Source organism: Biomphalaria glabrata, chromosome 13 (assembly GCF_947242115.1).
Source record: "Biomphalaria glabrata chromosome 13, xgBioGlab47.1, whole genome shotgun sequence".
NCBI lineage: Eukaryota > Metazoa > Mollusca > Gastropoda > Planorbidae > Biomphalaria > Biomphalaria glabrata.
Window position 1 is genome coordinate 18803380 of NC_074723.1, and position 24776 is coordinate 18828155.

The 24776-nt window shown below is 34.7% G+C and overlaps 1 protein-coding gene across 4 annotated transcripts; it reads left to right on the top strand.

Annotated features, from left to right (window-relative positions):
- Positions 1-23706, top strand: LOC106068005 (synaptotagmin-1-like). 4 transcript variants are annotated; one of them, XM_056008163.1, is made up of 9 exons: positions 1-488; positions 12290-12493; positions 15738-15919; positions 16275-16528; positions 18338-18525; positions 18679-18764; positions 19115-19232; positions 20232-20404; positions 21477-23706. In XM_056008163.1, the coding sequence occupies exons 2-9, from the start codon at positions 12334-12336 to the stop codon at positions 21612-21614; spliced, it is 1299 nt and encodes a 432-aa protein (XP_055864138.1). In that variant the 5' UTR covers positions 1-488; positions 12290-12333; the 3' UTR covers positions 21615-23706. The 4 variants fall into 4 exon arrangements, with proteins under 4 accessions (XP_055864138.1, XP_055864140.1, XP_055864139.1 ...); XM_056008165.1 differs by lacking the exon at positions 1-488 and adding an exon at positions 7849-7978; XM_056008164.1 differs by lacking the exon at positions 1-488 and adding an exon at positions 7854-8229.
- The last annotated feature ends 1070 nt before the right edge of the window (positions 23707-24776 follow it).

The window sequence follows — 24776 nt, forward strand, 5'->3', positions numbered from 1 at the left end:
TTGAACTCTCCCTGGACAGATTGTGATGGAACTAGAATACTTTTATTAAACCTTTATTTTAAAAGTACACCTTTAGACAGTAACTATAAAAGTTACTATCTTAAAATAGTATTGAGATTCATCGGTACACATATAATCAATAATCTCGTACATCTTACTTGACAACACTATTCTACTGGTCAAAAACACAACCCAACAATAGGTTGTTGTTTGCTTTTTTCTAAACCTTTCATTTTCCACACTCGTTCGATACCCCTTCTTTCAGTGTCTCCAACATAGCTTGCAGCCATGTGTAGTCTGACCATAATAGATTGTTAGATACAGTCCAACGAAAGAGAACTCTAATATTAAATCCAAACAGCCTTCTTAATGGATACAATAGGAGTTATCTTCCCTGAGGCTAACCTGATCCGGTAGCTGTGAGTGTAACCTGTGTTGGGACTTATTAACTACACATATACCGGTAAAAACATATAGTGAACAGTTAGGTAAGTGAAGGCATACAATATTTAAAATTAAATCTTCACATTTGTGTTTTAACATTATTTTATGATTATGGAAAATAACATTAATGTCTTTCGGTCAATAAAGGAACAAAACATTTCAAACAATTCAATACGTTTAACTCCCTTTATTTCTTGTAGCAACCTCGGATTACAAAACACATAGATTAGATGACACAGTCACCAATAACCAACAATACCTCAACAAAGCCTTCAAAACATTTACAACAATCCTCCATTAAACGATGAAAATAGTATCTTATCATGTACATATTACAGCTATTAGCCTTGTAAGACAACAGCTACAGTTGAATCATTGACTAGATTTAAAGTTACATTAGGCTAATTATCAAGCATCATGATCAGAAACTGTTTCTTATTCTTAATGCATTTCTTACATTTTCATTTAATTAAAATACTTAATATTAATAGGGCACCTTCTGTCTGGAAAGACAATGGATGTGCCTGGATGAATCACTGGTTTGGGGCACTTCTTGATTCGGGTCAGAATATGATGTGGCTAAGCACGCCGATTCTGGAGCAGTAAAGTTTGACAATAGTTCGTGCATGCGAATGAAATTAAAGGAAATTAAAATAATAAATTTAATAATAATATTAATAAACTTTGTCTACGAGTCCTTGGATTAATGGGGAATTTAGTATTTCCCGTGGTTACGCAGCGGCAGGCCCACCAGCGACCTACATATTTTGCCGCATTTGATTTATTATTATATATATGTGAGAGCTAGATATCACTGGTTGAGTTACAAAGTTGGTTACTTTAATTTAATATATTTTCTCTAATTCTTTTTTTTTTCTTTCGAAAATTAATGAAAAGGAAAAAGACTCAGATTTTTTTTTATTTCCAAGTTTAGACCGCGACAAAAAAAAATGCTTTAAAAATAAGGAAGATGTGTGCTATTTCTGATTTTTTTTCATTATATATTGACTTTTTTCTTTTGGTAAATACTGAAATAAAATATAAAAGTTTGATAAGAAGCTTGAGATCTCTTGATCAATCCCTCTGTCAGTCAGTGATATTTTGCGCATATAATATTGAATGACTGTGAGTCATCTGTTCTTTTTAAATATTGGTAGTTGGTATTCAAAGTGTTATTACTGCAGTCAGAGAGAGAGAGCGAGAATGAACCACAAAAATAGAAAATAAAGAGAGATAAAGAGAAAAGCAGAGAGAGAGAGAGAGACAGAGAGAGACACAGTGAGAGAGAGAGACTGAGAGAGAGACAGAGAGTGAGAGAGACTGAAAGAGAGACAGAGAGAGAAATTGATCAAAGCAAAGTAGAAAATAAATGTACGTAGATATTTATCTATTCCCCCAATACAATTGATCCGAAATGTGTTTCCTAGCCTACGATGTATTGACATGTTTTTGTGGCTAGCTGAGAACTTGATTTAGTTTGCAACATTCTGGTGACAAAACAAGAACCAGGAACTAACTACACATTATACACCAATGTTTTGTTTGGGCTTCAGGATAACTTTACTGCAGAAAGACATAGACAAACGCCTTAAATTAAAATGTTCATAAATAAACTGTTAATGTAATACGGAATATAGTTTTCTGTTATCAAAATATAAACGTTTATTATAGTTGCTGTAGTCAGAACTCGAGTTAAACTATTAGGCTAGATTTTATAATACTTTCTAAGTGACTTGACAATATGAATGAAACGAATAATATTTTAAACAATGAAAACATTCATTATTTTCTATTTATTTTTATTTTTTATTACTATTTAAAAAAATTATTAAAAATGTAATAACTACATTGAAAAGCTCACTTGTTTTTAAACGATCAATTAAATAAATGACACGGTTACAAAGACAATTTGTGTGGGAATGAAAACTCAAAATCGGCCCCCGAAGTGGTCCACCCAGATAAAAAAGAAGGTTTCAGTAGTTTCAGAAAAAAACATCAGAATGGAATTCTATCAAAGACAAATGACAGAGAAGAATGGAGAAAGAAGGTTGACAGATCTTGTGTGGTGCCCCCCCCCCCGGGGCATGCTACCCTGCCTCATAGTGGCGCCCGGGTGGAAACGATCGTAATAGGAAATGATTAGGCTAAAGGGTAGCAAAACAAGACTCCCGTGGTGGTGCCTAAGGGGGTTCGAGAGCATCCTCATTGCACTGCGCGGAGTTGTAAAAAAAGTTCCCACAACCTTGTCACAATCCAGGCGCTGTACCTCAAGGGGCCGTTACATAAATGGCGTGTCCCGCACAGTTAGCCAGGTATAGAAAAGGAAAATGGCGGGGGTCTTAATGTACGCCGTCTCTTGCCGCGAGTCTGACCCACCCGTCCGACAGAACAGTGTACACTGTTCTCTTTCAGGCCGGTGAGATGGAGATCTTGTTCACTTTTGCTGGCCTAGAGTTCCAAGAGCCGAAGGCTCAACTCTACTTGACAGTTTAAGAAGAGGAAGAAGAATTGTGGTGCCTCAGCGGTCCAGCAGACCAAAGGAACCTGGCCTAGATGTTGTCTTATAATGAGTATCTAATTGATCTTATTCTTTTGTAAAGGGTCAATGTCTTATTCATTCTCAAGGGAAAAAAAACGTTTCCGTAAAAAATAGTTAAGAATACTCTTTTGTTCGCCTAGCATTGCAGTTCACGCGATAATATGAAAAACTATTATTAATTGTTGTTTTAAATTATGTCCAACTTATATGCATACTAAATAGATTTTTTCTCTTTAAAAAAAAAAGAAAACTTTTTTTTATAAATGTAGTAGTTTGTATGACAGAACTTACATAACTTAGAAATACAAAAGTAATTAAATTTATATTCTCACAAAAAATCATAAAACAATTGTTTCAGTATAGTGTGTTACTCTTCTAGAGAGCCTCTCGTGTTTGTGAATAGTTGTAAAAGTGGTGTATTTTTATGAAACAATTGCTTGCATAAATTATTTAAAAAATTAGATTTTTCGCTTTCAGGAAAGAAAAAAAGGGCCGTAGCATCAGAACTTTTAATGGTCTAAAATATTATGGTGTCAGATTTTCACTATCTTTTCTAGTTTACGAGATCTAAACTGGACGGTCGGACAGACATTTCACATAAAACTAATAGCGTCTTTTCCCTTTCGGGGGCCGCTTCAAATGTAGAGAGAGGAAATGGAAACAAGAGGGAATGGGTACTAATTTTTAACCAGACAGACAGAGCGAGAGAGTGAGTTGATATAAGCTTTTAAAAAGAGAACACATACAGAGAGGAGAGATGGAGGGAGAGTATTAGTTTTAAAAGATTTGAGTGTACAAGTTGAACAAATCCTAATTAACAGAATTCATTTGAAAATTAAAACTTCTTTTAAAATATAATTGAATCAAATGGGAAGAGTAAAAATAAAAATCTCTGGAATGTAAAAAAACAGGAGATGAATTATGCAACTATGGAAAAGCAAGAATGGAAAGCGAAACAAGAGAATGTTTCTTACACATTAACCATTCATTAGAACCAAGCCTTTGTATTTTCTGATGGCTGTCTAGTGGTTTTTCTCCTAGTGAAAGGACTGTTTGTTCATTATTGTTAACTATTGTGTTACTTAACATGCTACTGAAGGTACATGCTTTATGAAGCTGAATGTTGATGTTTGCATCTGAATCCATGAATACAAATTCTTAGCTCAACATTTAACAATCAGTAGCCTTAAAACAACGACAGAATAAATCAAAAGGACATTTTGAATAATGTTGTACTTGAAAAATATTCTAATATGAATTTATATGCCCTTAATACATTGCGAAAAATCCGATTTGTTCCTGAAAAGATAAGATACCCCACATATATAGATTTTGGCTTTGAGGATCTCCGCCGAAAAAAAAGTATTCGATAAATAATATTCATTAAAATCAAAGTATAAATTGTGAGTTATAGTCACAAATTTATTTAACTAGAAAAATATCAGATTGAGTAAAGGTTAGAAAAAGGCGACTATGAAAAAATGATTTGGGTTTAGAACTCATCTCAATCGTGACTCTTATACTGAAAAATTTCGTTTGAATTCTAATTTTTTGAATGCAAAGTCTTTCTTAAAATAGTTATGATTAATTCATGTGAAATTACATAAACTCTGTCTGGAAATGGGAGGGGCGGTAGAGTGAAAACGATTAATCCTCGCTCCTTTAATAATTTGTGCTAAAGATTGCATTTGGCATTAAAGAATAGGGGTGTGGCGACTCGATATAAGAATTTAATTTATAGTATATATAAATTATATTAGTGACAGATGTTTTTGTTTTGTAATTTCCTAACTGTACTACAAAAAGAAAAAGTATTGGTTTGTCCCATGGGGGAATGGCGATTGCATGAATCGCCCCTCCCACCTGGTACAACCCTTTTTCATTTAAATTTTACTAATGATAAAAATTGAGATTAGAGTGTGGTACGACATAATATACAATGAGTTCACATATCAATATGTAGTTTATATTATATAGATATTCAACTAATTTTGTTCGCAAACTATGATTCTCCATAAAAATAGAACCGCCCCCTCCCCAAACCTCACCGAAACGGCCAAGATACAAGAAGGCGAGCGACATAATATAAATCTATATATTAATTCAACTAATTTTGTTTACAAACTATGATTTCTCCACTAAAGTAGGACCGCCCCCCCAAAAAAGGTTTAGGTTTGAAGGGCAGTAGAGATAAATTGGCAAACAGGGAACGACATAATACAAAGATTGGTTAAAATATCAATAGCAAGTTTTAATCACATAGATATTTAATTGATTCTGTTAGCAAGCTGTGATTTCTACAAAGAAATTGGACCGCCCCCCCCCCCCCCACACGAAAGTTTATGGGGGGGGGGGGGCGGGATTTATACCATCGCCCCCTCCCGACCCCACCAAATCGGCCAACATACTAGAGGGGGTTGCGAAATAATCTAAAAATAGGTTGAAATATAAATATTTAGTATATATTATTAACATAAGTAATGAATTCGTATACAAATTGTGTGAATTCTATACTAAAATTCGTCCGGCCCCCCCCCCCTTCCGAGGGGGGGGGGTCGGCCAAGTGGGGGGGGGGGGCGATTGCCCCTACCGCCCCCCCCCCCGATCCGCCAGTGGGCCCCGGTAGAGGTTAATGTTTTTCTGAGTTTAGCCAAGTTACAATAATTGAGTTTAGAGTTAATTAGGAAATTCTCTGACTTGCATCTGATGTAACTACATTTGAAATCCTCGATTTACTTAAGTTATGTGTGTGTGTGTGCTTCTATGGTCATGTTGAGAAGAAGTTAGCGATTGGTTGGTCGCTATGCCTTGTGAATGATGCAAGATAAGTGGAACTGTCGTAAGCTGTCTTGAGATTGGCCTGACGAGTCCAGAATGCCAGAATAAAAGGCGTTTTTTTTTTGTAGTGAGTTAGGTTTTGTTAAAAAAAAACATTTTATATTGTTAATAAAGTCTGCTACATTATTTCATTTCATCTCAAGTTCAATTTGTCTATATTGTAATACAAAGTTATATTTAGTATTGTTTACAAAGAAGTGTTTACAAATTAAATACCATACTGCGGTTTAGTTGTCCTCTTTCAGAAGTCGTGTCAAGTATTTCTGATCGAGGAAATCACTTACTTTGTATCCAAATGTGTTACTATGTAGAGTGATCACTTTAGTCTTAAATTTAAAGATAAATGTTTTTATTTAGTTTTTTAGAGACTTTAGCCCACTTACAATTACTGGTAAGTTAATGGAAGATATTTTTGCTATAGTGGCCTTATTGCGCAAGGTTATCGTTGCCGGAAGTGGTAATGGTTGTAAGCACTCCACAACTTATAAAATGCTTCCTAATGGCATGCGTCTCAAATAGCCTCTGACAACCAGTCCAACTCCTGGCCTTCACGTGTGACTCAGATATTGAGTCTGGCGGAACTGTTCTCACTAACAGGCGATAGGGCAAAGGAGAGTAACTGGCGCCTTAACTAGTAAGCTTCGGGTAGAAGGGGCTCGTGAGCCATGACTGGCTACCCACCTAGGAGAGGGAAATCTCTGAATTCAAACTTCTGTTGCCTTGCAGCTATTCCCAATCATGGGAAAGGCTTCGGGAGTCAACCCTGAGGAAAAATTAGGAGCTGGTGACCCTAAGGCAGTTTGCAGCACCCGGTGCTACACCCTGGCAGAACCTGCGACGCCGCTGACCCCAAACTGTATCGGCACTGCCGTTTCTTTGTATTCATCAGCTGCGTGGAGAGGGGGGGGGAACATATGTGTGGGCGACATCGTTCCGACCACAGCTAATGCCCAGGCATTCATCTCATTTCTATGAGATGATCCATAGTCGCTTCGCGACTGAAGGAGGCCATAGGAGTGGCCTCATTGTGGTGTCTCTGTGGGGAAACATCCATTAGTGGAAGAGCACAACTAACCTCCACTGGTTTACCTCTCTATTAAATGGTGTTAAAAATGGTATTGATTAGAGAGGAAATCCAAGAAAGAAGCGATTGCAAAGTGTCTCTGCTACAATACTGACCGCTGGAAGAAGCACTTCCGAGTGGCGCAAGGTTTTACGGGACCTTTCGTTAGCACGAATGCTTAGCAGAAACATCTAAATCATGCATTCAAATATAAAATAAATTTATTTATGTGAAATTAAATTAAATAGTTGATGTGAATCTAATTAACATATGAGGCTATCACACCCATTCCAAACTTATCTCTTAAGATAAATTCACTCACACACCATTTGATCTATTTATAGCTAACGAGTGGGGATAGCTTTCTTTTAACAACAAAGATTATCTCTTACTCATCAGACGTGTGATGACATTTAATATATTCAAATCTCTTAACTCTTGCTAGGCCTAGATACAGAAGTTCTAAAAATTCTTTCATCCCTCGCCTCTATATAACTCTTTAGGAAACTTAAGTTTAACATAAAAAATGCACCAGGTACGATCGGCAGAAGTTTTCTTTGTTTTCGTCAAAGTTTTTATTTCAGTGCCCGATTTACATTTCGATCTAGATGTTTAGATATTTGTTTGTTTTGGTTTCAAATGTTTAGAACTTATCTAGTTGAGGTTGAGATCTATAGAAAGCGTATCTACATAAGCCCCTGCAACATTTCTGTTATTCTCACCAACAGCTGTGCTAAGTTTCAAGTCACATCATTCCAGTGAATCTCAACATGTTGACCAAAAAAAAAACAATTAAAAGCTTTATAAACGTCTTTCTAGTATTAAATGTATTGATGTCGAACAAACAAAATTAGGTTACAAATGTAATCTAAGATCTATTTTAACCTAATTGAGACAGCTAAAGATAACCTAGTCATGCAGTTCTAGCAATGCTGTTAATGGGAACCCTCGCGTAGACAAAATGACAAACCAAATTGGTATGACCTACATCTAGACGTCTGCTTGCTCTAACAGGAACACTGATTTAGGATATAGAGAGTGCAGTCTCTCAATTTTCTTTTCAACTTGGATTTTGGATTGCATTTTATTTTCTGGTTTGTCTACATTGTTTGTTCTTATAAAAACTACATCAAGCACTTTGCCTTACATTATCGCCTGACAAGGACATAACGATGTAATGGTGTGGACAGGATACTTTCTTTTGACATTAACTCAACCAATGTTTATAAACATTAAAAGATTTCGAGTTTTTAAACTTTTCACTTGGAGTACTTAAACGTTGTTTTCTCGTCTAGAGAATTGCATTGGTCGCTACCTATATTAGTGAAGGAAACAATTTGAACTTGTGAGTCATCGTTAGATATAGGTTATAGCTGTGAGTACACAGCTGGGGACGTGTAGGTACAAACTGTATGAAGTTTTTTTGTTCAGACATTTGCTGACGATAGCATAATGCTCTATAAACCAGTAAGACACATTTTTGTTGCATTCTTACTTTAGTTAGATTTTATATGTGTTAATCAAAAGATATCTCCTAACTAGTGGCATAATGGTATACTGTATCTGTCTCCTTATAGTTTAAGCTTTCTCATTTCTTTACATTATATATATATATATATATATATATATATATATATATATATATATATATATATATATATATATATATATATATATAACGCAAAGTAGTAAATTGTTAAGTTATAGAATGCCGGATTTTCTATCTTGCTGTTAACACAGACACACAGAGACACTCACAGGCATAATCACACACACACACATATATTGCTTTTAAAAACATAAAATAATGTGATATATAATAGATACGTAATAGATATTAGGGTATGGTCAAGGGGTAGACATTTAACACATTAAAGAGATGAGATTTAGCTACGCTAAAGTCCAACAGGCTTGCAGTGCAGGCGTCTTACCCTAACAAGCCAGACTAATCTGAGAATGGTCATTTCTGATACTTTTTAAGTTTTTAACAATGCTTTTACCTTTCTATTTGGTCTAAACATTGATTGCTGTGCATTGATATACAAAAGAATATACACTTTTTTATATCAATATCGCCATTCAAAATTGACTTTTCTTTCATATATTAACTATGAAGTTATTTCGTTTCTACTTTGAACTATTGAAACAGAAACGTGACCTCTAGCCCTTACAAAACTTGTTACTTGTTCATGCAAAGCTGTTTTTTTTTTTTTTTTTTTTTTGGGGGGGGGGGTATTTTTTTAGTTACATCATTATCTTATACATACCTCAAAAGAGAACAAGACAACGTGACCAAAAGACTTCTGAGGGCTCAGTCGTTATAGTTGAATCTTCCACAAAAATCTACTTCACCGAAGACAAAAGTTTTGATTTATATTACATAGTGAATATTATGAAGTCCAACTCCTATTTTCCCCTAGAACAATTAGTTACATTAACATTGTTATACTCAACATAGAGGACGATATACAGTGCGGTAAAGACTTCTGTCATTCTGACTGAATGTTTATTATCTCCAGTTCACCGGAGTCAAGGGTTACTTAGTCACAAATGTCAACAGTTCGTTACATATCTCTTTTTGTAGTTAATAATCATTGACACTGTTCAGTGTAATAGACCAGCCGCAGCTTATCAATTCTAAATTCATCATTGCAAATAAAGGAGCGTGTAGTCAGAACGAGCTCAGTCGCGAAATCATGAGCTTTAGCACCTATAGGACCTAAATACATAAAATTAACTATATATGTTAAAAGTATATAGGCCTACATATAAATATGTTATAACAAAACGTAATATGTATAGCGGAAAAGAATTGATATAAATAATATATATATATATATATATATATATATATATATATATATATATATATATATATATATATATATATATATATATATATATATATATATTAAGTTTCGTTGATCAAATGTTAATTGCACTTAATTACAATATATTCACATTTAATTTATTATTTTTATTGTTGTATGAAATGTATGTCGTCACTGCAATGTAACTATCACATGATTCTTGTGTCTAATTATTTATTGTAAATTTTTTAAAAATATGAATTGGAATTGCCAAGGTTGCCTTAGGCCGTTTTCACCGATTAATCCAAAGCGGGCAAAGCGCCTGGCAGGGGCCCCGCAATTTTACATTTAGCAAATCACATTGGACGCTGACTGCAGAACTAGAGAGGAGGATCCTAGCAATGGAATTGAGATGCTACAGAAGGATCCTTGATATCACAGGATTACTGCATTACCTGATGACCTGCTAAATATAATGAAAAAACGCAAGCTCAAAATCTATGGCCATATTACAAGATCTTCGGGCCTCGCAAAGACCTTCCTTCAGAGAACAGTACCAGGAAAAAGAAGAAGAGGCAGACAGAAAAAGCGATGGGAGGACAACATTGAAAGAGGTTCTAACCATACAAAAGACAGGGAGGAATGGAGAAAGACGGTCGACGAGTCTTGCTTGGTGCTCCAACGGTCCAATAGACTAAGGGATAGATAAAGGAAAAATATCACTATCAATAATGTATCTTGTCACAGGCCAAGATGTTGGACTTAAAGGGTTAACATATTTAGAGTATAGTACATTTGGCGTAGCTTTAATTAACCCACTGGGCATACTACGTTTTAGTTGCTAGTTTTGCATGTTGTATAATAAATGTTGGTATAATTATCTAACTAATGGTCTAATAAAAGTTGTAGTTGTCATTGTAAAAAAAAAAACATTAGAAGAGGGGCCTAGCTAGCATCCATTAAATTGGGCCCCGCTAAGTCGTAAGGCCGGCCCTGCAGGCGGTCATAGCTACGTCCATAACACAACATTTGTGTGTCGACATTCTCTCTTCCCCCATTTTCAATCAATTTGTTTCGCCATCTGTCTCACGCTGGTTCTATGAGCAACACACGCCACCTGTGTGTCCTGGTTCGTGAGTAACAACCGAGGTCAACATGGTTGTTTACATTTCTACTCTGGCCTGTACAGGCCTCATAAACGATATTTAACGGGGGGAGGGGGGATGCCGCACTAAGCCATCTCTCCAAAATTATTCTTGTGATTTAAACAAGTTGAATAATATATTCCCAATAACAGTGGCGTAGCTAGGGTGGGGTAGGGGGTCCAAATTCAAAAGTACCACCGAGCCTCCACTTTAGGGTAAACCCAAATGAAAGTCGTATTTTTTTTACATTTAATATTAAATATAACGCCTTTGGCATGCAAATCTTGCTATTCCCGTGGAGCAAAAATTACTAGAGAGCATTGATCTAGAATAACTAGATGATGCTATAGATGCCTTTGTTGCATAGAAAGCTCGACGTAACGCGATATGAATTGAGATTTGTCACCTGTATATTATCTCGCCAATAAACAACGGTATTATTCATTAAAAGAGTCTTTTTTTAAATTGTATTTTGCTTAATAATATTATTTTAGATTGCCTTGTCCCGCCTTATGCAACTCCTTATAATTATTAAGTCAGGGCTGGCCTAGGTGATAGGAGGCCCTAGGCGAAGTGAATTTGGTGGCCCCAAATGAAAAGAAAAAAAAAAACACTGACGCTTCAAGGCAAACATTATTAGGATTATATATTATTATTATTATTTAATTATTGAAATTAACTATTTCATTTTTAAATTAATACTGGACTTATTAAATCCTTCTCTTTAAAACATATATTTGTTTTATTTGATAGTCTTTGAAATATCGTTAGTCTGTTTTCAAACATTTTGTATAATATATATCTATAGTATTTAAAACTGTATTTAAAAACTATTGTAAGTGACATTCAAGTGCTACCTGTTTCGAAATCTATGTTTATTTTCACAGACCTTATATAAACTCACTTTGTCTGTCTGTATGCCTGTCTGTCTGTCTTTCTGGTAAGAAGTTAGAAAATATTTTTTCTTCTCTTTTCCCATTCTCGGATCAAGTTAAAACTTTGCACACGTATTCATTGTACCTGACAAGACATTAATCAGCAAAAAAAAATATTTACCAATCAGTTAGTTAAATATTGGTGATTGATTGTTTTGTTTGATATCAAAATAAAGAGAATAAATGCTACTTAATAAGAGATGTGGATGTATATATGGATTTAATCTCATTTTGACGTTTTGACGTTTTTCTCACTTTTCTCGGATCAAGTCGAAATTTTGCCTAATTATTCCTAGCCGATGACAATACACGAATCAATCCAAAATTTAGCCAGTTAGTGAATCAAATAGTACAAATTAATTAATTTTATTTTACATATAAGAAAATGAGCTGAACTCTGCAGTTCTCATATATATGACAGTAATCAGCGGTTCTTTCCCTTAGATAAGCTTTGTTTTTAAAATGGTATCCTATTTTTTCTATGGCTTGTTCTCTCTTTTTTTTTAAATTAACAGAAGATCTACAATGGCACTTTCCTTAAGCTAGGGCAGTGACAGATATGTCTGAAGGTCCCATGATTGACCTTGATGAATGGGACAAGCTTATGATCGTGCTGGGCTCCGTCCTGTTCCTGCTTCTAGTGCTCATTATCCTGGTGTGTGTTCTACACCCACTCTGTTACCTGCACAAGATATGCCCCTGCAAATATGAGGATGATGGTAAGAGTACTAATTGGAATACAATCTCACAACAGTTTGTGTGGGTGACACTTCTAGAATTAAAAAAACAACACACAATACCGGCATTTAGGGCCGGCCTTAGGCCGTTTTCACCGATTAATCCAAAGCGGGCAAAGCGCTTGGCAGGGGCCCCGCAATTTTACATTTAGCATAGGTTACGACATCATATAAGCACAAATTCTTTCCGATTGTTATTAATGCCAATATCGGGATGATTAGAATCATCTTGAAAAACCAATGACCAAAGTCTCCAGATAGCATGTATGAATAAAGTAACAGATAGAAAGTAATAATCTTTAGTTGAAGAAAATGTCTCGACTGTAAATAGTTCCAGTTTACTTTCGTTTGTTTATTTCGAGCTATACTCTGGAATAGTTAGGAATTGTTAACTACTGAATACGCCTTCGTACCCGCACGTGACTTTCTCACGTGCCGAGATGCACAAAGTATACAGATGTATGCATCACAACGCGAGAGCTAGTCACGTGCCGGGCATGACAAAGGCTAATAGCAATATAATTAAGCACTAGCTAAAATGGCCAAAAAGCAAGAGCTAAATAGAAACAAAATATCCTCGTGTATTAAATAAAAAGTTTGAGAGTGTTCTACTCTGGGAAAGCTCAGAAATCTAGGTCTGTAGAAAGCTTGACTGTATACAAAGCCTATATCAACTGACTATCTGTCTGGTCAAATGTTTGTACACGTTGTTCTCTCAATTTCCTATACCCCATTCTCAGATTAAGTTGCACATTTTGAACAAATATTCATTGTCATAGAGAAGACATGAATAAAAATCTAATCATACAGTCAATTAATTACTGGTAATTTTTTTGTATGCCAACAAGGGAGATTAATCCTTTAGTATTCACAGCTATGGGTAAATCTGTACGGTTTGGATCCCTTATCTTCTTGTCTTATATATTGTTAAGACGTGGGAATGAACTAAAGAAAATAACTCACCGATTGTCAGATCGCTGGTATCTCTCTGATTGCAGAAGCACAATCCAACTCAATATCCCCGATAAAAAGAAATAATGTCACAATCTCCTAATCAAATTTACATATCCCGATTCAAACACAATAGAAAACAATCCTCAATCCTCAGTCAAGAAATCTAAACTCACAACTCGAGCTACTTAACACATTGACACACTAGTTCAGATCATTTACGACCAACAGCATAAACAAAAATCACCTTACTTCGCACGTCGGGGAGGAACCGGGTTACAACAATATTCTAGAAGTTACTTTAAAAAGAAGATGATTACGTCTTACGTATTTCATGCTGACACATCTATTCTTGCATGTTAATCAATAACTTAAACTCTGCTGAGTTGTTGTTTTTCCTGTCTGATCCAAGCAACCCATTCCCTTCTCTAATGGCAATAGGAAAGAAGGAGCACTTGTACGAATTGGTTCTAGCGTAACGAAATGGATAATTGTTCTCGTTTTTTCTCCCCCCCCCCCCCTCATATCGGATCAAGTGGAAATTTTAAACAATTTTTAATTGAATCTAAAAGAAAACTTACACAATTAATCGAATAATTATAATTATTATAGTTATAACTATTGGTAATTAATTATTATGATATCGAATAAGGGAAGTAACTTCTAATTATTGTAAGCATAGACATATATATATAGACTGGACGATAAAGTAAAAATTATTATGGGAGACATTTGGGAAAAGATAAGTTTGTATGAGTTATACAGCAGTTATGAGCAGTGTAAAATTAAAAGTATTTATAGTTTGTTTGTTTTTCAGCCATAACCTATATAATTGATAGAACCCCTTCTGTATTATTATATCTCTAATCGTGCCTAATTATAAATAGTTTTAAATGCTAGATTTAGATCTAGTCTATATAAATACTATAGTAAAAAAATACTACTTACTACTAGATCTAGTACTATACTACTATACTATACTATAAACTATAATTGTAATCTGTATAGTCTAGTCTATAGTTAGTATATAAATAGTCTAGGACTAGATTCGAGATTGTCACTAGATTGGACTAGATCTATAATCTATACTTATACTAGATCTAGTCTATAGTCTGCATGCATAGATGTTAGACTGACTAGTTTAATAGTTAGTAGTAAAAAGTATGAAAAGTATTAGACCTAGTTATTACAAATATTAGTCATATTTATTAGATTTAGATCTATCAATATTAAACTAGTGACAGTCACGGTGTCAGTGATACTGAATTATTCTGACTTACTGAAACTGAAAGTTAATGTGTATAATATTCTTTTTTTTTTTCAACCTTTAGAATTTATCATTGGCCTATCGTACTACGAACATTAGAGCACGTTCTGCTCATTTTCTTTGACTTTTTTGACTAAAAACTAATTCTAACAATTTGAATCGATAAGACGACCGCCACACATTAATAAAGAAGCCATGTCAACAAACATAGATCCACATCACAAACCTATATATATATTTGCCTATGTCTATGATTATGAAACAAAGGCAAAATACTGGGAATATGGCAGTTTTGTACTTTTCAAAACTAAAGATCATAATTATATATTGGCTGAAATGTTAGTCCTAGAATTTATAGCTCGATTGCCGCCATTTTTTTTTCACATAGATAGAGTACATAAAACATATTTGACTTCCCCCAAATAAAAATAACTTCCTACTTCCAGTCTATATTTATTTATGTCTATGATTGTAAGATATATTTGTAAGTGCGGAGTCTTCCCCTTAGGTTAGGTTGATTTTAAAAAGGATTTTAAACATTTTGCTTGTTTTTTTATATTGTTGGTTTACCTAGAGCAATTATTTATATTCATCTCATCATCATCATCATCATCTTTCCTTTGAGTACCTTATTGAACGTAGGGCCTTAGTACAAACACGCACCTCTCCACGATCTGTTGCCAATTTTCGAATGGCTTCCCAACTCTTTCCTGTCTTCTCGGCTTCATCTAGTATACTGCGTCGTCATGTTCTTTTTTGGTCTTCCTCTACGTCTTGTTCCCTGGGGGTTCCATTCTAAGGCCTGTCTAGCTCTGTTGTTGGTATCTTTTCTTAGAAAATTACTTATATTAAGACTTACACAATGTCCACATATGAACAAACACAAAGTGTATTTGATACACAGTTAATTTTTTTTATTAGATAGGTCATACCTTATCCATAAGGTTTTAAGGTCATGGCCACTTAAAACATGTAATGACTAACTATCATTGTGTTTTGCTCAAACAGAAAAAGCTCTGCTGCAGCCAGCATATGGGTCGCTGTATGACCCTGGCATGTCCCCAGGCCGGAAAGGTCACTTTGTGAAAGGTAAACACGGTACTGTCTGGCAACCAATGGTTCCGCTGAAAGAGTCTGAACTCTCGGACTGGTCAGATATCAGTGTGCCGGAAATGATTGAATTAAAACAGGTAAAGATAAGATTCTCTCAATATTTAAATACAGATCATGCAGGCTTGCAGGTCATGCAGGCTTGACTCAACAATTGTTATTAACTTGTTTAGAAAAATGTATTAAAATACAGTTTTGTGGTGGAAACTCAGGGAAACATTTATTACCCAATATCAATAGAAAACAAAATCTAACTTGCACAGGTAGAAGCTCAATAGTCTAATAACAAACAATCAGAAAGCTTGTTTTTAAATTACAAAATGCATGCATTTAAATAAAACATGAAGGTAAGGTTTCACTTTGGACAATTAATATTTAAAAGAAAAGACAATTTATTTCTATTCAAATAATTGATAACTTGCAATTGGTTTTTAGGATGGCGTTGGCCGGCAGAGAAGAACTTCTCGGACCAGCGACTACAGCAGCAGCGCCAGCACCGCAGTCTCTCCGGTGCAGCATGAAAGTCGGCTGGCCTACGGCGTGGCGCACGACAGAGCCAAGGGCGTTCTGTGTGTCCGAGTCATACAGCTGGGCAACTTCCGTGTGACTGAGCCTGATGGTGCTACAATGCCCTACGTCAAAGTTCGACTCTATCGATCACCAAAACATTTTTTCACATTCAAATTGTCGTAAGTATTGACGTTGTAAAGCGTTTTGACCATATACTGTTCCTCCCGATGGCGAATCACTGGAGATGACAAATAAAAGAGTAAATTGTGTTTCTAAGGCGATTGTTCCTTCTTTCTCGAAAGGCAATTCATGCGCTGAAAGGTTTCCTCTCAGACAGTATTTTGTAAATCCTTAAGATAAATAGAACTTGTTTTTTTTTTAAGCGCCTTTGTCAATCTATGGACCTTACGGCGCAATGAACAGAAATGTTATAGGGAGAACAATTCATACGTTACAATAGAGGAAGAAAACAATTCAGTGAGAGGGGTATTCATTGATTATTTCCCCATAACATGTATTCCTGATATGAAGATTTGGAACCAAAAAAAAATGTTGGTTTAATTGGTTTATACCTGCTTCTGTAATATCAATAAAGATGATGAAAAAGAAATGTTGACAGAAAAACAGGCTTATAATTTAATGTCATTTTCCTTTATTAGGAATGTATATGATTTGATATCAAACCTAATCTGTTATAGGCTTTTTATGTCTTGTTCTCAGAATAAACATATCATAAATACCCAAACAGAAGCTTATTAATGATATACATAGGTCACGCTAGACAGTTGTTTGCAGTTTTTATGTTGTTTTTTTTACTGTATTTTAGTTAAAGATGATTTCTCTGCCTTTATATTGTGGCTGATCTACAGAAGTTCCCAAACGCATCTAACCCAAGCTCCACATATCAATGTGAATGACCTTCATGTTTTTGAACACTTTACGTACCTGGCAGAACAGTTTCCAACGATGCGTCACTGTCGCGAGAAATAGACAACAATTTAGCTAAGGCCAACAGCGCTTTTGGTTGCCTCCAATGGAGAGTATTGTGGAATAGGTCTCTTCAACTACAACAAAAATCAATTTTTATAAAGCAGCGCATTTTTGAAGGGTTCTATTACATGAGTGCCCTATAGAAGGCATCTAAAGCTCTTCTGACGCTTCCATCAGATCTGCTTTCGTTCTATAATTGACATTCGCTGGTAAGGACTCTGGTTGGAGCGAATAATATAGAAATACTTACCATTTCACATCTGCGCTAGGTCAAACACTTAAGCCGCATGTGGGACGACCGCATGCCAAATGCGATGTTTTTTTAGGCGAGCCTAAAGGAGGACGGAGTAACTAATTTTCATCCACATCACCCGTAAGAGCTATAATGATCATTAAACGCACGCTCCATTTTGGCCTATCTGGAACAGAGAGAAGTAGCTGACAGGAATGGACACTAAAATACACAGTTGGAGATCTGTTACGAAGGCCACGGGACACACATTTGAGGTCCAAAAAGGTATCTGTAGAAGACAGGCGTAGACGACGTAGAACAAACTAACTTTAATAGTCCCTCGGCTTTTTCTGCTTCAAATGTAGAAAAATATGCAGGTCGCAACTGGGCTTGCGTAGTCATGTGAAACATCTGTCCTTAATCTTCGTAATGGAAGACATAGCCATTAATCTATTTTTTAATTAACTAGAATCACTGTATATGGAAGCGTGGTCAAGAGGCCAAGTGCGCTTGAACTTGGCTTGGCTACCTAGAAGGGGGCTTGAGGTTCGACACCCGACTCGGGCAGAGTAGTGTTTACCAACTCCTAGATACACCCTCCCCCCACTGGTCCACAAATGAGATTGGACCAAAGCGCTCTGAGCATGCTATAAGCATGAAAGTAGCGCTATATAAAAGCTATAATATGTATATATTGTTAGATATTTATGTTTTAAAAGTGATTTTTTTTCATAATTCCTCTCCTTCATTCATCTCAACCAACCAGCTCTGCCAATAAAGATTTTCCGATGAATAACCTAGAATCAGAAGTCCAGACCAAAATTCTGAGACGGACAGACAACCCTTTATTTAATGAGTCTTTCAAGTTTCCAGTGGATGGCCATGACATCACAGAGTACGCCGTTAGATTTCTGGTCTGCGATGTGGACAAGTTTTTAAGACACATCATTATCGGTCAGTGGTACATGTTCTAAGACATAACGACTATTTAAACATGTCACGAAAAGTAATCATTTGTATTCAATATTATTAATAAATACAAATTTAAATCGTACTTAGAAATACTTTTGCATTGGTTAGACCTTTTAACCTTATATCTGTCTACAGGTGAAACAGTGCGTGATCTTTCGAAAATCGATCTTATACATGGAGAAGAAATTCTTTTTAATGACCTTTTAATGACGCCACAGGAAGTGAGTTGTTGTTTTTTTTCTGCTACGATAGCTACATTGTATTTTTCTATTTGATTTAAGGGTTGAAACCAGTTATTGTATCTTTGATTGGGTTTAAAGTCTTTCATTGATGTGTTTAAAACTGGCTATACATAATACAACACGTAAGTGCAGTGATAGTTTGTTTGTTTTTAATTTGTCAGCCTCTAGTATCATTTTTATCCGTTTTCTATGTTTCTAAACGAAAAGACTGTTTTAAGAGGAAAAAATGGTGTGCGGATTTATATGCATTCTGCACATTTTGAATTCACTTCATTTCTTTTTTCTTTGGACTTAAATCTTCCTGTGCATTTTTTTTTTGTTTGGGTTAGGAAAATCTTGGAGAGCTCCATGTAGCACTGATGTACTTGCCAACTGCAGAGAAACTAAGTGTCATTCTGCTAAGTGCCAAAAATCTCAGACCCATAGAAGGAGCCAAAAGAAATATCGGTACGCTTATTCATGTAGATAGTATAGTTCACTTTTTGCCTTCTCTTTTATTTACTGCCGTTGTTCACTTGGACCGTTAGAGCAATCAAACCAGATTTTCACATTTTGTTTTAGTTATTCTTTATTCTGTATCCACCTAAAACGTTGCAGTGCATATAAAAAGAATGTAAAGGTCTCCTTTCAGATCTTGCGGTTCAAACCCCAGATGATGTAAAGCTCATTTTTTTTTAAATCGAGGATGTCACGTGGCCAGCATAGTGACCATGCGCTTTTATATTATTAAAATAGCTTCATGAGTCCATTAGAGTTTGACACAATTTTCCCGAAAGGTTAAAGTTAGTCTCCACATGGGGATTTCAACTCCACAGGCACTTTGTCCATTAAATATTTGGAAATAATGACGGGAATAACAATAACTGATGCATAGAGAGTTGCTGAGAAGAACAAGACCATGTTATTCAAATTAAACTTAATAGCTTACGCTCGTGTGTAATGGAATTCATATTTATTTAAAGTTAAGCTTGCAAATCAAATAAGTCTTCAAACCACCAAAGAATCTGAGTTAAAATAATTCTTGTGAATATTGTGGTTAATACAATATTTTTTATTATAATTTGTTTCTATGTCCCACTTTCCCACATTACCAACTTTCTTGCTTGGTCGTTCTCTTTCCTTATCTATTATACTACACCACACAGAACTGACATCGCTGCTGACCTGTATCAGGTATATGGTACATACACATTGTTTTGTTACAGTATAAGTATTAAGGTGTGATATGAAAGAGCAGAAGATCAAGTCACAAGTTCTAACACAGTCTTCCAGTTGCTTGTGTTATCTATTGGTCAATAGGTCCTGCGGCTTCATAAACACCTTCGTTGATCGTCTGCCATAGAAACATACGAGTTTGAAAGTGTAACCTAAGTCTGACTTTCTTAAACTGTATTCTATGACTCCAATGTTGTATGTAAGCATTCCGTAATTCCTCTCTGTTGACAGAGATTTTCGCTAAGATAACATTGATGCATGACGGACGTCCTCTAAAGAAAACTAAAACAAGCGGCAAAGCTAGTGACCTGAGCCCAGTGTTTAATGAGACATTCGTCTTTGACGTGCCTGTGTATCAACTGGACAAAGTTTACTTTAGTTTTGCTATCATAGGTGTTGATAAGGTAAGGAAGCACTTGTGTATGTAATCAACTATTTGTTTTCGTAGGAAGGGGGAGAAGAAAGGCTTAGGTTATTAGATAAAACTAGAGTTTTAAATTACCGTTAAAATGGAATAGTTCCTGATGACCCACCCGAAAAGAAGTTCTACTTCTATATCCAGAAGTGAATAGAAATGGACTGTGATCAATTCCAGCGTCTGTTCTAGCATGTGGCCACTTGTTCAGTGTTTAAGGGTGAAAGTGATAGCTCATTAAAGTCCGAGTGTGGCGCCTAGATATAAATAACTGGCTACTTTTCTGTTGGTCACCGTGTAGATCTCTCACAGGAGACGTACAGTAGCAGTTGAAGTAGTTTTCAGATCTTTATACAGTTCAATGTCATAGTTCGATTGACGCCGACTTTAACATTGTCATAACTAATTTTGACTCATTGTGCATCTTGTACATCAAGGCTAAGAATGGGAGCTAAACCACACCCCAACCACACATCACCGAACTAGCACTCTCCTAAATTGGTTTCCAGTCATTTAGACATACAGCAACCTCATCTTCGAATTGTGTTCCTGGGTATACTGCAGCCTCAACCATATCCCATCTTTGAACTTATTCATGGACATAATGTAACCTCAACCATATCCCATCTTTGAACTTATTAATGGGCATAATGTAGCCTCAACCATATCCCATCTTTGAACTTATTAATGGGCATAATGTAGCCTCAACCATATCCCATCTTTGAACTTATTAATGGGCATAATGTAGCCTCAACCATATCCCATCTTTGAACTTATTCATGGACTTATTGCAGCCTAATCCACTCCAAGTCAAGATGTTCTTATAATTTCGGAACACAATGTCTGCATTGTTATTAACTCTCCCCCCCCCCCAAACCAAAAGAAAGAAAGGTAAAAAAAAAAGCAGACAACACCACGGTTTTCATTGCTCGTCCAAACACAAACGTACAACTGGTGGGTAGTATTTAACATTTGAATCATTTAATGACCTCTTAGCACGTATTGTTTCCTGCCATGAAAAAAAAAAGGTCAATGTTCTCTTGTCTTATTTCAAAACTAAGGACAAAGAAGATGGAAGACGTTTGCTAGGTCGGCTCTACCTTGGAGTCAACTTTGAGGCGACTGCAAGAGCTCAATGGTTGGAGATGGTCAACAATGCCAGGAAACAAGTTGGGTGTTGGCACAGACTTCAAAGTTAATCAAGATGCTGGCTGCTGTACCCATAAAGTAATTCACATTTAAATTATTTTAACTTATAAACATCACAGCAAAAAAAGGAGTTGAAAAATAATATGTTTGTTATAAGTATTGGCCTAATTTTCTTCAGCATTATTTTGAAATGCTGTAATATTTGTGAATGTTTTTCTTAAATAAAATTATTCGTTGGAATACTATTGTAATAACTATTTTATTTATATTAAATACTTTCGAATTAAAGTAACTTTGACTATTGTTACAAAACATTTTCTGGGTGTCATAAAAACAAAAAAAAGTCTGTAAATGTAAATGTTGTATAACTTTGTTCCAAGTGCAAATCTCTTTCTTTCAACTATTAATATTTGTCAATTTTTGAATTACTTTAGTTCATCAATGAAAACAATGTAGCTCATATTTCCATGCAAGTTTTTTTAAATACATTTTTAATAAGTGTTCAAAGTTGTTCACATTTAGCATCTCCACTCTCCGTATACCAGAGAATGCTTCAACAAAAGACGTTAATTTTTGTGATTATAAAATGTGTTTTTATCTAAAGGATTAAAACGTTACATTCTTTCTGAATTTAGAACGCTGAAATTATACTTGTCAATGATAATACTATATTTCCTACTTACCAATGTCTGTATATATATATGATATAAAAAAAAATAATAAAATAATAATTTAGAAAAAAGGCAAGGATTTCAGCAAATTAAATAAATCGATTTTAAAGTACACATAAATTCAATTTATAGTCAAATTCATTTTAAAAAGTCTTTGATATGGCGATTAATGTGTTTTTTTTTTTTTTTTTTTTTTGGGGGGGGGGGGGGGGAATTTTGAAGGAACTTTAAAAAAGTTATATGATTAATGTTTACGAGGCCATAAAATGGATTAAAGTTGAAATAATTTACTATCATTTGTAGGATTTCTTTTTTTTAAATGGTCTCGATTGAAAATCACATGACTAAAACGATATTAAAGACAGTTCCGTAAAACAAATGATCTTGTTTTTGTATACTGTACCATTGTGGCCTTATAGACTAAAGTTCATTAATTAGTCTGCAACTTGAAACTCCGTATTATAATTGTTACACTCTTTGTATCCGTAATTATTTTCCACTTTCCAATGGAATTATTCATTTTGCTTATTTTGTATTTCCCTATCCTGTTAGGATTCAACTTCAATAACTTTTGTTTGTTGGTTTTTTATTAGAAAATGTTAGATTTGGTAAAAAAAAAATTAAATAGGATTGCATGTTCTTTTTACACAAATTAAATTTTAATTTACAAAACCAAAAATTAATGTAATTATATGGAGTTCAATCAACATTCGTATTGTCAATTAGGAGAGAGAGTATGATAATGTATCCGTAAATATCTTCTAGTAAACGTGTAATAAATAATTTTAGCTTTGTATATTATTTTCACGGTAAAGTGTTATTTCAATAGTTGTACTTTAAATTACTCTTTTTTGTTTGATAATTCTATTGATCATGTACAGAGTTCTGTTAAGCGTTTTCATTTTATTATATCAATTGTGTATATGAGGTGTACATTTTTAATCAGTATGTAAGTATAAATCATGTGTAGATAACGAATGAATCAAAGGTTTAATATGTTTGCTTATGTTTAATCGCTCTCTCCCAGATTTTATCGATTAAAATGATGTTATTTGTTTTAGTTTGTTTTTTGTTTGGCAATTATTTCTTTATAACGCTCTGGCTATTTGGCTGTGATACTTGTACATGGACATTGAACTCTACAAAATGTGTATGATTTTTAATGAAGTTATTCAAATATATGGTTTAACTTTTTTTTTTCTTATGGCATATGGAAATTTATAATTATGCTGCAGAACTACGCTGGTAAGACGTTTTGGATAGTATTAAAAGGAAATTATGTTACTGGGTATTTCAAACTTCAACCTGAACTGTTCACGTTTATTAGGGTTGTTTTAGATATGTACAATAAATGAAATTACTTAATTAAAATATTTAATGCTTCTTCAAGTACAGTTTATTAGTTGCACATTGATTGTTTAATTTAATAATATGATTTTGTTTTCTGGGAATAAATGTGTACATAATGCAAGAGATTTTTTATTTTTTTTTTATAAATACGTTTTTTATTTAATTAAATGTTACATTATGGAAGTCAACTCTAAGGAGACATCAGGAGTCGGCAATCCTAGAATGTACTTATGATTCCTTTAGGCACAGAAGATGCACTGAGGAACCTCTGTGAAGGCGACATCATACCAGCCATAGCTAAATGTTTACATGAGATGATCCATAGTCGCTTCTTGACTGAAGTAGGCCATAGGTTTATCATTTTAATAGATATCTTTATACAAAAATTAAGGAAATAAATCCAGGAAGAAAATGAATAGGTGCTAGTCATGATGCAAAATGTAAAGTAAAAATTTGTTTATGTCCCTTTCCTGTTATGGTTATATTTTTACAATACTTCTACTCATTGTAGTAACCTAATGAAACACTACAAGAAGACATGTCTTGATCCTAGGCTTTATTAAACAAGAATGAAAAAACAGTTTACAATAACACAGTACACACACACACACACACACAAGCTGACCTGGACAACAAAACATTTTGACACACAAGAACAGATCAGTTCACAACACACAACAAGAACATAAATACGCAACACTCTTGTCAGAACTTCATGGAACCGGGAACATGGAAATGGAACCTGCATGGATGCTAATCTCAAAAACGGCTCAAACAATTTTTCGAGAAATTTAACAGTTGTATTTCATTACTGAGAAAAGAATTACCAACTCGATGGCCACATGGTGAAAACTCTAGTTTGACCGTTATAATTTAAAAGTGAAAATGAAATAAATTTAAATTTGGCTAGAAATCGGATTTAAAAAAGAGATGGCGTAGTCAGCCGTAGTGTACCGATAACTGGGTTGTTTATTACATTTAAAGTCGCTAAAAGTTTATAGTTAGATTATCTTAGATTTTACGTAAAACTAATATTGATTACGCCTAGAGTCTAGATCTAGAAGTAATCGAATTATTCTAGACTGGATATTTAGAGTTGTAAATCAGAAGTAAATATCTAATTCTATATGGCTATATAATTAAAATACCAATATGCTCAATTATGCACACAGGCCTGATTGGTAGCACTCT

Excerpts from the sequence above, each read along its gene's own strand:
- LOC106068005 (XM_056008163.1), top strand. The coding sequence starts at position 12,334 with ATGTCTGAAGGTCCCATGATTGACCTTGATGAATGGGACAAGCTTATG. Across the intron at positions 18,526-18,678 it reads TTTAAGACACATCATTATCG|GTGAAACAGTGCGTGATCTT; the intron begins GTCAGTGGTACA and ends ATCTGTCTACAG. Across the intron at positions 18,765-19,114 it reads TTTTAATGACGCCACAGGAA|GAAAATCTTGGAGAGCTCCA; the intron begins GTGAGTTGTTGT and ends TGTTTGGGTTAG.